Source organism: Tinamus guttatus, unplaced genomic scaffold (genome assembly GCF_059628265.1).
Source record: "Tinamus guttatus ecotype Peru unplaced genomic scaffold, ASM5962826v1 Tinamus_guttatus_pri_ptg001272l, whole genome shotgun sequence".
Taxonomy (NCBI): domain Eukaryota; kingdom Metazoa; phylum Chordata; class Aves; order Tinamiformes; family Tinamidae; genus Tinamus; species Tinamus guttatus.
The window spans coordinates 728,729-742,400 of record NW_028289806.1 but is presented as its reverse complement, the minus strand read 5'-3'; the positions used below and the strand labels follow the sequence as shown (position 1 = coordinate 742,400).

Below are 13,672 nucleotides of genomic sequence, written 5' to 3'. Positions count from 1 at the left end.
TCACAGGTAACTTTTTTATACAAAAAGGGATCAATTTCCAATATGAAAGAAAAAATTCACAGCATTTTTTTTCAAACTTATGTCATTAAAATTTTTCATCATTCACCAGACAATGCATTAAAGTCTGCATTAAAATAGTTATCTTCCAAAGAAACACTGCAGAATTTGAAGCAAAGACAAAGCAAAAAATATTTCTAAGCGTTACTTGGCAATGGAGCACCGCAACTTCTCACTTATTGATACGTCATCACTATTTGATAGCGTCCACGGTGCTAAGCAGATTGCACAAACACAGCCCTCCCTGCACCAAAGCATTTGCAATCTAATCGCACTGCAAAGAAGATTAGTGAAATTACTGAGCGATAATAGTTTCAGCAACAGAGGTAAAAATACTTCCCTGGCACTTCTGGTCAGCTGATTTCTGAGGAATTCTTTAGATCAATAAAGGATGAAACAAGCCATTAAGCATCATTCCACAGGATTAATAGAGAACTCTGTTGGTCTCTTACATAACAGGATTTTGAAATTCCTCTGAAGTACATGCATTAGGAGGAAATCATCACTACAGACCTAAAACTTCAGGGTTTAGTTATTTCCTGATAGTTCTATGGTTTCAGAGGAAATAACTGCATGTTAATCCTCTCAGATTTAATGAGTAGTACCAGCAAGCTCTGTTTCTGTTTACTAGCAAACCTTCAACTTGGAAGAAGGTCACTGTAAACTTGGCACATAACCAAAACAAAGTTCCATATACTGGCAAAGAAATCTTAAAGGGGAAGGCTTTAAAGTTTTGGGTTGGATGTTTTTTGTTGCTTGTTGCTTAAGCAAAGATTGTGTCAAAATGATTTAACATTTCACCTATGTCCTTGTCCTTTTTTTTTTTTTTTTTTAAATACAAGTCACTTAACATGGGAGGGAAATGACTGGCATTTAAATCAAGCTACACCAACTTCAAATTCTTCTTATTATTTTTGAATAATGTTAGGAACAGAAAAAATAACAAACATATATACATACAGCTCCTATTCAGCAGCAGGATGAAGCTGATAGTCTATCAGCTGTGCAAACATAAGAAACGTGCCAAACAATAAAATGGCCCCGATTCAATCAGGTTTTTGCTGTGATCTTTTAAAGAGGCTCATAGGAAATAGGAAGAATTGATACTGAAGCATAGATTTTTGGTTTTGATTTGTTTTTTTTGAGGAAGAGATTTTCTTATTCAGATTCATTGAAGTTTTACACTGGACATTACTCAGCTGCTATGCTCTTCTTTCTGAATCCAAAATGCTTGTGCAAAACACTTCGTAAAACCCTTTCTCTAAAGCTGAGCTTTATACTAAGTCACTTTTTTTTTTCCTTAGGATACAAGGAACTAAAACTGGTTTAGCTATTTGGTTTAATGCAGTAGCTTGATTTCAGAAGGTATCATAAGGAAGAGATACTTGCACTTACCTATAAGACCTATTTATTTGTACTGATGCAGGTTTAAATATTTTAGCCCATTATTTTAACCTTCCTCACCAAAATCCTACCGGTCAGATCTTATAGGCTGGGCAGCCTCTCTACAGACACCGTGGAGGACAAGTACCCAATCTGTGGTCAGGGAAAACCAAGAACCCCTCACTGACCTCGATGGTGTTCAGAAAACACATTTAAGGAAAGCAGGCAGTTTTTAAAAATGGCTTAACTTTGCTTTACGTGACACTGGAAAACAACTAAGAACCTGCATACACAAACAAGCTGAAAGTGCTTTAGAGCAAAAAGCACTTTCTACCCAACGTCATTTCTACTAACAGCTTAATTTGAAAAACTACATCACCATATCAAGCAGTAATTAGGCAGCTACTTCAGATGGAATTTTTGTTGTCTCATCTGTTCTTTAATCAACATGAAAGACTTTTTTTAAACATGTTTCTTCTAGCTAAGCACAAAACTGCTGCATGTTTTCCTGGGCGCCACTCCCACCTCCACAAGGGCACCTGCGGAGGGAGCTTTGCCAGCGCCCGCATGTGCCAGCGCTCGCCTGGCGCATGGGGAGCTGCCCTGGGGTCACAGGGCTGCTCCTCACATGTCTTTGGGGCCCGGCCTGGCAGGACGGCCTGAAACCATCGGCTGAGTCTCTGCTGCAGCCTAACGTGGTCCTCCAGAGAAGGGACTCGCTCTGAACCCCAACACCTAACAGCAATTGCTAAAACACTGGCAAAATCCAACTATTAAACAACTCCAGTGCAAAAGAAATGAGTTTCTGCCATAACATTTTGACAAAATCTTTGGGCAAAGGCACTCAATGCATGGCTTACATTTCTACACTCAAAGCTGGCACCTACAGGCCATACCCCCAAGTAGTCGTGGCGACTTTCCAGTACCAGTTCTGGAAAATGACTGCACAGACTTCCTGATTTATACATTAAAATTCAAGACTGCCCTAAGTGCCCTTCAAAGCTCACAGAAGCTGGCAGATTTTTGGATACCTCAAACTGCCTTTGGTTACGAGAATGTAAACAAGACCAGAACACTCCAACCATTCATTTTTATTTCTAATAAACACAATGTTTATTCATACCTTTACTAGAAAGAAATAATAGGTCTAACGCTCAGGCTTTAAAAAGGGTGGTTGGGTTTTTCTGGAGGGAGGGGGTGGCAGGTTGATTATTCTTCCAAATGTCTATAACACAGTGTCTATGATGCATCTTAAGATGAAGACTTCTGGAAGCATACTGGCACACTTACCAAGTGCATTTTTAAGTGACATGCATTTTGCTTAGTGATAATTTTCAAAGAAAAAAACCATCTTTAGAAATATTATTTCCTTAAGTTCATACTGATCTCGTCTCCTCTTGTGCAGTTAGCTTCCTCGCAGCAGCAGCTGCGATGGTCTTTGAACAGGGTTCTCACCTGCTCTAGCACCCAGCTACCACCTATTATCAGCTCGTGTGGGAAGATGCAGTGCTTTTTCCAATACTGAATTGGATGCACATATTCAGAAATACATTTGTCACACCTGTGTCAAGTGTCACCCTTGAACAGCTGCTAGCAGGCATGTCAGAACAGAAATAAAAGAAGACTTGCTCTGAGGGGCAAACGTTCTGGGCCTCACAGGAGGCCAGCACATCCCGCCTGGGCTTCCCCCGGCCACCTGCTCCGTGCCGGGCACGGAGGCAGGAAGAGGCTGCCGATACCCTAGGGATTTACTTGAAATACTTCCCAGGCACGTGTGTCCTCACGCCGCCCAAGACGCCCAGGCTCTCAGCCCTGGCAGAGATGTACAGTCCCACGAAGGAAATAGAGAAGGACTTCCAGCTCCGCACCGCAAGTGAAATGCAGTAGCGTATACACGTTCAAGGCTGCAGTATTCTATGTAGTGCTTTAGTAGAAATTTCTAGAGGACCCTGAGATTTGGGGAAATCAATTTTTTAAACATTTACGCAGAAGAAATAGCAGACTGCTCCCTCACTCCTGTCCATGCTCCGACCTCCACCAAATGCACTTCAGCACCAGCCCTTCACCCCACAGATCTGTGTGCGCCGGGGCGGCCACCCGGCCTGCTGGGGTCAATAACACGGCCCGAGGGAAGCGTCCCAATGTCCCCACTTGGGAGAGTAAACATGTCACAAGATACATATAAATCTTTTTAATCTGTTTTTCACTACACAATTTAATTAGCAAGCACATGTCAATGAAGCAGTGAATGTTGCAAAGTCCAATTACTGAATTTTGCTGAACTCTTAATTTCGGTGTCTTTTCTTGCCACATTACCCATGCCTGAAAAAACATTTCCCATTATCTACTGTCATCTAATTTCTTATACTTTCATGATGCAAGATAAGAATTCCTCATCATCACTTTCTATACAATTATTGCATATTTTGTTCTTTTCACTTGTTTCCTTGGCAATCTAAGCAACTCCAACTTTCTATCTCATGAAATAAGAGCTTCTCCAGGCTGTAGGTCACTTTCTTTGTAGCTCCTTTGCTTCTCTACTATCTGAGAGTAGTAGTTATCTCTTACCCTATTGTGTAATATCATTTGCAGAATAGCAAATGATACTGATACTAGCTTGCTACGTGCATCTTCCTTGCTCCCTACTGGACGCAGCCTGCCCTGCAAATGTTAATTTTGCACTTGCAGCATAATTAGGCTGCAACATGGATAACACTTACAATAATTAACTCCTGAGGTTTATATATGAGTTTTCCAGCATAGAAAAGGTTATTTCTGATGGCTTCTTCTAAAGGATTTAGAGGTAGCAGGTGCTAGAGAAAGGGTATTAAATGGGTCCCAGTCTTACTGAATAAATCTATTTTTGCACAAGTGCAATGCAATTATTGTATTAAGGTTTTGGTTTTCATGCTAGAATAGCACCTTGCATTTGCAATACAGCATCTTCCCCATTTCCAAACAGGGCAGATTTAAGAGGGAACTTCAGTAGTAGATAACTTGCATAAAGATCACATTAACCTTGTTGATTGTCTTTACCACCTTTATGAAAGAATATTATCATGCAGATGGAAATAATTCATTTCTAGACAGATGTACAGCAAAAAATAGAATACAGTACTTTCAATATTTATGTAGCATCTACAATCCATATTCATAAGACACCAGCTGTTACAATCTGATTGTATTCATTACCAAGTCAGTAATGAAACCGCACTGAACTAGAACACAATGCGAAAGAATCAGCATTCCAATGTATCGTGATCCCAAAGAGCCACAATTCATATTTTACAATTAATGTCAATTTGCTACAGATGATCAAAAGATACAACAATCCAGCTCTTAGAGGAATTAACTGTTCTATTTATACACTTCACTAAAATACAGTGGAGCAACCCTTACCAGTCAGACAGCTCTTCAGCAGTGAAAGCAACACAGAACTAACAGTAAACTTGAGGATTTTCAGTTTGAAAGAGCTACACGCATTAGAAAGCGGCCACCAGTTCATGAAGAATTATTTTGCAAAACAAAATATATCTTGAAAAGTACTTTTAGGAGCATTTTTGCAGGTAGCTACAAGAACAAGCTTAAGTCCTGTCATAAAAAGTCCAGAGCTGCATCTGGCAACCCCAGTGCGCTTTGCAGACGAAAGTTAAACTGCATTTCTACATAAGATTATTGCTTCCATACATTGCATTTGTATATGACAAAATGTGAGTTTGAACAGAAAACTACCATGTCTTTATTTCATACCAAAACTGGACGAATCACAGAACATGGTCGCATGCAATCATCAATATTTGCATCTCAAACGGCAGCACGGAGCAACGGCTCATACAGGGATTTTAGTACCCAATATGGAAAACAACAACATAAAGCTCACAGTGTCCTTGGACCTGCCGCACCCAAAGTAGTAATTTCCTCCAGTAACGCCTAAACAGTCTCCTATATAATAACTGCTGTTATCACATGGACAAACACCTTCTCTGGGTTACTCCCCCTTCCACTCGAGGAGTTTGCTCTTAAGTGATAGGGGTCCGGAAGGCACCCCAGACTATCCAGCTACTGCTAGTTCATCACCAGAGAGCAGCTCCTGTTCCCACTGTGAGCCTCTGAGTCTGAAAAAAAGATAAATTCAATATAGATTCAAAAGCCAATTAGCAACTGAGAAAATGATTTACTCAGGATTCTGGTTTCTGTGACTGGCAGAAGAGTTCAATACCAGTCTGCAATCTTCCTGCTGCATTTTATCCTCGCTTTCTGTTCAGCTCTCAAATACAAATGAAGAGCTCATACATTTTTTTAAATCCAAACCTGGTAGTCTTAAGACTGTGATTGCTTTAAAGAAAATTGTTTGTACCCAGGGAACAGAATGTGTTTAAGTAACAGTCCATGACTGTGAGATTTCTTAAAAAAGGACATCATTAATTAAAAAAGAACAAATTTAAAGACCTTAAAGAAAGTAAAAATTAGAACTAGGACAGCTGCCAGCTGTCAATTTGAGTGCAAAACTCTCGTTCTGCTTTAAGATTTTGATATAATAAAAATATATTGGAGCAGGTACTACAGTTATAAAGCAACACAGTATAAAGCAAATTGTACAAGCACAGTTTATTTCAAGACTCTTCTAGAAAGAGTTTACTTTAAAACTAAACTCTTTTCTAAAAGCACAATATAACAATAATAAAGTCATTTTCTACAAGTGATGTTCTTGGCTGGCTTTAACAAAACACCAGGGCACTATTTGGGCAAAGTTTATGAAGAAATCTGCCGCTGAAGTCACTGTTGCTAATAAGGATTCATGTTTTATTTCATTCTTGACTTCATTCACATGGAAAGGCAAGTCTCCTCCCTCTGTAGAGTAGTGGCAAAATTGACACAGCTTTCAGATTTTAAAGCTTCTTGATGGCAGGTAAACCACTGCCTTATTGCAAGCAATATAAGCATATAGGTAAGCCTTTCAATTAAAAGTCTACCTGAATGGGGAATTTTCCTTCCGGGAATACCTGTAACACTCACGGTTGTACTCAAGCGTTTGATTGTTCGGTACTACTGAAATTTCACCCACCTAAAACAGAAGATAGGGACACCGAGGAGGCGGGTTTGGATGCTGGCCAGCCAGCAGAACACTGTACAGCATGGTCTGCTGCCAGCGCTAAATAACTGCCAGGTCTCATGCTCTGCTATTCTCCTCGGTCTCTCCTGAGACATGTCATCAGTGAATGGTACAGGGAAGAGAACGTCTCCCCCAAAGTGAACAAACAACTACAAATTAAAGCCATCGAGTTGAGCAGCACAGTAGCAGAAGGTGCGTGATCACTTGTTATCATTTTGAAACCAGTTGCTGCTATGAAAGAATGGAATAATTAAAGAGCATTTATGGTGAAATCACATACACAATACTCACTGAGTAAAATTTAAACAAAGGAGTATCTGAAAGGGAATGACAATATGTCCCATGCCAAGAATAATATGCTTATGGAGAGATTAATATGAGAGACAAGATGACAAATTGCAGACACATGCTAAGACTCCATCCTTTGGCAAGCGCTTGATAGTCCTCTGTACGCACACATCTGAGATGCAATCTCACCACTTCTTTTACAGACTTTGCTAACGAACTGCTATGTGACATAACTGCTATGACTGCCATTACGTGTGCTCTGAAGAAAGGAAAGCAAACAGCAAAAAGCATTTCCTGATCATTATTCTTTTTAGTACTCATCCGCCTTCTGTCCACTTTCATTAACGTGGGATAGCTTACAGATTTATGAATGGAAACAACCTTCAATGCCTCTTGTTCTCCTAGCATGATGAAGCAAATCAAGAGCTCCGTGTTTCGATTCAAGCTGGCTTAGCAGCCAGGGCATTCCCAAAGGGGAAGGCGGTTTCTGACGGGGGCACCCCGGGGCCCATCACCTAACAGGCAGCAGCAGTCGGATCTGTTTTAACACAGCACACCTAGAATTAGCACGACTTTGCCTACCCCCGAGTGCTGTGGGCCCTCCTCTCTGGCTTCACTTCCAGGCATGCAAGTCTTTACCCACACAGAGGCCTTGGACCTAGCTCAAGCGCAAAAGGAGACGTCAGGGAATCGTGGATGTGCAGCTCAAATGCTCATCTTGGCCTGAGTCACTGCACTTGTCACCACTGCTTTCATTCACCCTCCTGCAGACAGAGGACCCCCCATACACAAGCTATGGCTCTTAAACATACCCTTTAACTCCTTTTGGTAACGGGCACTTTACAGGTTAGTTACTACTATGCAATTTCATAGTGACAGAGAAAACGTATCCAGCAATAACTTCAAATTTTCACATGCTCTTTGGATAAATTGGCATTAGATTTTTTTTTTTTTTTTTTATCTTCAGAGAAAATTGGTAAGATACAGCCCTACTATTTTCAAAAATCTCAGGTCTCAAGAAGATTAAAAGACTTAGTGAAAAATTTGAATGCCACGTGTGACCAGCAGATACTTTTACAGCACAAACTTAGTGCCCAGAAAGCCAGCAGCTTGACTTACCGTAAACAAAATCTCTTTTTCTCCGCATTGCTCTTTCTCACCCAACCAAGATGATGAACTACACAAAAATGAAGGTTATAACCTTAATAACTTTGAGACAGTAATCTAGAGACATGTGGCTTAGCTCAGATGCCAACATCAGTGCAGGCGGTTGGCAGAGCTGAGCACAGACATTGACAACCCGGGATGAAATCCCCCTTCCTCGGCCCTGTCAGAGCCAGGCTGCTCCTGGCAGCAGGACCGGCCGTGGCAGCGAGACCCAGCGCTGCCAGGCACCACCCCGAGCCTGTGGCAAGCGGGAGCAGAGAGAGGAGAGCACAAATGGCCCATGATTTGTGTGATGTGCAGTTAACAGATGGCATCCAAATTAGCATTCATATCTTTCAAGTGTCTTACCAAACAAGCCTAAACAGCATCTTGAAATTTCCATTTTAAATTCACTACGAGCTTGTCAGAAGTATCGCAGACATGTGATTGCTGTCAAGTAAAGCTGCATCCCTAAGGAAGGGCATCACTACTCAACACGAAGCAAGCCCAGCGCAGCGACACGCCGCTGAAGCCACCGGGGCGCCCGCAGGGACTTCACCCCAGAGAGGCCACCAGCTCGGACACCGACGCTGCGCCGCCTCGGTCACGCGGGCGGCCGCGAGCGCCCAGGCCCTGTCTGCACCCCGAGCCGAGGCGCGAGCCCTCGCTGCCGCTGGAGAGCGGCAGGGCACGGCGCGGAGCCCTGCAGTGCAGAAAGCCCCTTCGCTTTCTGTCCTAAGAGCGCCCAAACGCAGAGGCCAACAGAGGCCTGCTGACAAAGCCGCCCTCTTCCTTTTAACACACCGGCTGGCCTGAAGGACGGCAGCCTTGTTCCTGTGTTTGCATGACTGGGGAACAACGCGACACGAAACTGCACATTAAAAAGCTCAGCCACCAACACAGGAGGAGGCTTGGAGAATTCAGCCACATCCAAGGGTGCTGCAGCCCAGCTCCGCGGCCCCCACTCGTTCCATGGGGAACACCAGCACACGGATCTGCAGGGCTGCTTCCAGCAGGCAGCAGCTCTGGAGCATTCCGGATCACCAGGGACAGAGGCCAAGGTCCAAGTCCCGCTTCTTGACAGAGAATGCCTTGTCAACAGCTTTCCTAATTATGGATATTCAAGTTGAAACACTTCCACTGACAGCAACTATACCACTAATGCAAAAAAGATTTAAAACACTGTATTTAAGCACACTATAACCTAACACAGACAGTTACTGTAAAAGTCATCTGACTTTTTTTTAGTATGGGAACACAACCCAAACTGAAGCTTGAATCTGGTATGTTCCAAAGGTTATGAAATCAGCATAAAATGCTAGTTCTTTTTACACCTCAGAGTACAATTGAACTAGCTGATGTTCATTGCCACAGGCAAGTTTTGCCATTGTCAGTTCACACCTTTAGCAAAACAAGGCATTAAGCATGAGCTGAGAAGCATCCTAACTGCAAGAGAAAAACAATCTTCCCACCCAGCAGCAAAACAGCCCAACATTTTCTCATGACACTGATCGAGGAAATATATATATACATACACACACACACACACTGAAATGGAAATACTAGAAAAGAATAAAGAAACTGGTGAAAACTCAGCATGGACAAAAGATTTTGACTTTCCAAAAATGAAGGCTTCAGCAGTGCTGTGATCATGACAGACACCCCCCTCCACTCTGTTCAGTTCTGCTTCCCAGCTTTCAGAGAGGAAAAAAAAAAAAGTTTTTTGAAAAGGTAGGTTTGCTGCAAACCCAGTGAATGTACCCCCCATTAATGGGGACATTTACACTTCTCACAGCAACCTCTACAAAGTATATTTTAAATGTGCAGCCTGATAATTTCACGAAGCAGCACCCGCCTGGTACAGAAAGAATCAGTAATTACTGTCTATTCACTCCCTTCTCAAGTCCTTTAGCCCTCCATCTCGTTCCCCCAGCCCATATCTTCACTGTTTATTTCTCAAACCTAAGAGCTGCAAACTATTAACCTCTTCCGCCAACAGCAACGTTCTCTATTTGACTGTCCTTCTCCGCCTCTTTGCATTCAGAGACCATCCCATAATAATTTGCTGTTAGTTTGGTTTCCAAGGCCTTAGATATTTTGTTTTATCACCAAGAGAAAGTAACACGCCAATGTTTGGTTTATAAGCCCTTACATAAACACAGCATGACTATGTTAAACAACACAGGTCTAAGATTTGAACAGTAGCTTCCTTCTGTTGAGGGAACTGTTCATAACCTTCAGCCAGTCACTAAACCACAGGAAAATTCACCTCTTACCTTCAGGCAGCTACACAGTCACCAGAGCATTTGGTGAAACTCCCTACTCAAATTCTATTGGTACCCGGTGGAAAGTCCATTTGTAGATGCACCAAGTGACATGGGGTTGATGAAAGCAACTGGCGAACACTCATCCCAGGCTTTCCTCCCCGAGAACAACGGATTTAAGGAACAGACTATGTATTGCAGTTAGAACACTTTAGCACCTCATATTTGAGTCTCTACAATTCCCAATAACACCAGCCACCTGCATGCAGCAATCTGCTACTACTCATCATATGGGTTAGTTCTAAAATCTTTTCTGCCAGTTTCAATGTGAAATTTTGAGCCCTCCCTCTGTTACAGGAAGTCCAGTACAGGAATATCTCTATTCCCCTCCCAACTAAATGCAGAAAGTTGATTTGGTTTTCTTAATACAGTTTCATTTTCTTTGAGTTTTCCCTTTCTCAGAAAGTTTCTATTATTGTTTTAAATCTTAAACAGTGCCTTTTCTTTTTTCTTAACTTCTCTCTCCTTTTTTTTTTTTTTTTTTTTAAACAGTTTGTTCTTTTTCATTTTCCTCGTTTGGACAAGATTTCCAATATTGGAAGTAAAATCATCTCCCAAAGGCTCCTGCAGATGCTGTTAAGTGGTTTTCACAGGTGATGCCAGTCAGGACTGTGAGTGGCAGCTCTGCACTGAGGGTGATTTCCACAGGTGAGACCCATCAGGACTGAGAGTGCTCAGCCTCTACACAGAGTTTTGTCATCAGTGGCCAAAGGAGGAAAACCTGCCATAATTTCGACACATACTAACTAAAGTCAGGTAGGTCAGCCCAGCACTTAGGAAAGTGCAAGGAAGAGAGGTGTTAAGCAAGGAAGACGTGCAAGAAACAGCAGAGATGCCGGTCGGCAGAGCAGCGATAGCAGCTCAGGACTCAGGGAAGGGCGGGCGCCGAGGAGCAGCCTTGGGGCGCGCGGAGCTGGTGCGGGAGAGCCCCGCGGCCGGGGAGGCTCTGCCAGGGGCCGGGCCGCGCTCCGCGGGGAGCCTCGGTCACCTCCACCCGCCGACACCGCCAGTTCACGAGGGGCCCCCAGCGCCGGCCCAGAGCCCTGCACGAAGCCGCGGCCGTCGCGGGCTCCTGCTCCACTTCCTGAGAGCTCCCTCATTTTTCCCACACGCTCCCACAAAACCCTCCCTTCGCCCCGGCCACTCACGAGTCCCCGGCCCCGCAGCAGCCCCACGAGCGCCTCGCGGCGCCGCTACCGGCGCCGGGACCCCGCGGGCGGCGGCGCTGCCCGCACGGCGACGACCGTTACCGGGGCGGGGGCTCTGGCCGCCCGCAACAGCCGCCGCGCGCCCGCCCTGAGGTAACTTCCCGCCGCGCGGCGCGGCCCTCCCGCAGGGCCCGCGCGGCCAGGCCTAGCGCGGCGCGGCGGAGCGGGCGCGGCGGAGCGGCCTGCGCGGCGGGGCGGCTCACCTGGGCGCACGGTCTTGAGGCGCACGGGCTCCCTGAAGTGGCGGATGACGGCGAGCGCGTCGCGGTGCGTGAGGCCGCTCACCGGGGTGCCGTTCACCTCCAGCAGGACGTCGCCCGGCGCCGGCGCCTTGCCCGAGAGCAGCGCGGGGCCCGGCGCGCCCTCGCCGCCGAGCGCCAGGCGCCCCGCCAGGTAGGGGAACTCGCCGCGCTCGGCGCCGCCGCGCAGCAGCTCGGGGTCGGGGCCCCCCGCGCCGCCCCAGGACACCACGCACTCCTGCACCTTGCTCAGCCAGTGCCGCTTCTTCCGCAGCGTCTTGGACATGCCGGCCCGGGGCGCGGCCCGCGCCGCCGCTCCCGCACCGGCCGCGGCTGCCGCCCGACTGCCGCCCGGCGCCGCGGCGCGCCCCGCCCACGCCGGCACGCCCCGCCCACGCCGGCATGCCCCGCCCACGCCGGCATGCCCCGCCCACGCCGGCACGCCCCGCCCACGCGAACACGCCCCCAGATGCGCCACGCCCCTGGGGCGGGGGCGGGGCCTGAGGCGGGGGCGGGGCCGCGCTCTGTCCCGGGTGGAGGGGGCTGTCGGGGCCCGGTCCCGGTCCGGCCCGGGCCCGTTGCAGGCGCTCGTTCCCAAAACACGCGTTTGGGGCAGAGCGCAGCTGATCAGTGAGTGCCCCGATAACGAGAGGAACCGGGCCGCGGGCTGTCAGCTCGGAACCGGTGCCACCGGCTACAGGTGTCCTTAGGAGCATCCCCTGTTGCGCTGGGGTGCTGCGGAGCCCGGCAGGCCGAGGCCTGGCCGCCCGCACACGTGCCGGACACCGGCTTCAGCTGCTGTTACAAAGCAAGGGTGGCCGGTGCTGCCCCTGCGCCCCTCGCTGTGCTGCACCTCGGCCCGCGCACGGCGCCAGCGGAGCAGCGTGCGGAAGGTCACTGTGCAGCCCGTGTGTTTGCTGCACGACGTGGCCGAGGAACCGGCCTGGAGCCGGCAGCAGCGCTCTCTGCTACATCTTCCAGTTCCTGCAGATTCCTCTTCCTCATCCCCCTGCAGGAGGTCAAACCAACCCTGGTGCCCGCAAAGCCTGGCGTGCGGTCCAGGGTGCGGAGCACACGGGCTGCTCGGGAATCGGCAATGTTGCTTCGGGTCGGTGTTTGCCATCTGCAGAAATCTGCCATGGAGGGTGTTCAGGAAACAGGGCCCTAGCAGAAACTAACACCTTTGTGAAAGGCGAAAACATTCAGTGAGTTAAATTGTTATTAAGCTTTATTCTCCTCACAGGTATCACTAAAGACAGCTTCAAGAATATTAACAAAGATGAACAGTCTCAACAAACCCCTTTCCACAATGGCCTCTGTTTTATGAATTGCGCGTGTGACATTTGCTTCCTGAATTGTTCATTAAACAAGTAGAGTTGAACTTTGAAACATGAACAAACGGCTCTGGAACCCGCAGTTTTAACCCTGATTTATGCAGCGCTGGCTCTGTTTCCTCCTTTCCCTGCAGCCACTCACACCGCGGGACGCAGGGCACGGCCACCAGCCTGGCACATCCAGAACTGCCTATTCAAGAACTGCGTGACCCCAGGATACACTTATCTGACAGCAAACTTCGAAACACATCATAAATTAGCTCATACTGGAGCAGGAGCTGCCAGCAAGCAGGTCTTACCAGGGGATTTCATCAAGCTCCAGAAAAGCTTAGAGAATAAACCCAAGACTTAATAGAGATCTATGTCAACTTGGGTTGACTAAACCTTGTTGCCTGGATCCTCACCTGGGAACGGAAAGTGCATCAGCCCCAACAGGCGTAGATCAGCATCAAAAAATGCTTCACTGATGCAAAGCTGCTCCATAAGTCTATGCATATTTAGTACTCACCACAGCACAGCCTGCGAAAACCAGCAGCACCCGCAAGAGGAGGATTCACACAGCACCGTGTCCCTTGCCTCT

General features: G+C 46.7%; 1 protein-coding gene across 4 annotated transcripts in view; it reads right to left on the bottom strand.

The window, feature by feature from the left end:
• MAGI3 (membrane associated guanylate kinase, WW and PDZ domain containing 3) overlaps positions 1-12,044 on the bottom strand; it is a 61,871-nt gene extending 49,827 nt beyond the window's left edge. For all 4 annotated transcript variants that reach the window (XM_088538916.1, XM_088538917.1, XM_088538918.1 and 1 more), the window contains exon 1: positions 11,723-12,044. In XM_088538916.1, coding sequence (XP_088395042.1) covers positions 11,723-12,044 — 322 coding nt within the window. The remainder of the gene's footprint in view (positions 1-11,722) is intronic.
• Between the last annotated feature and the right edge of the window lie 1,628 nt (positions 12,045-13,672).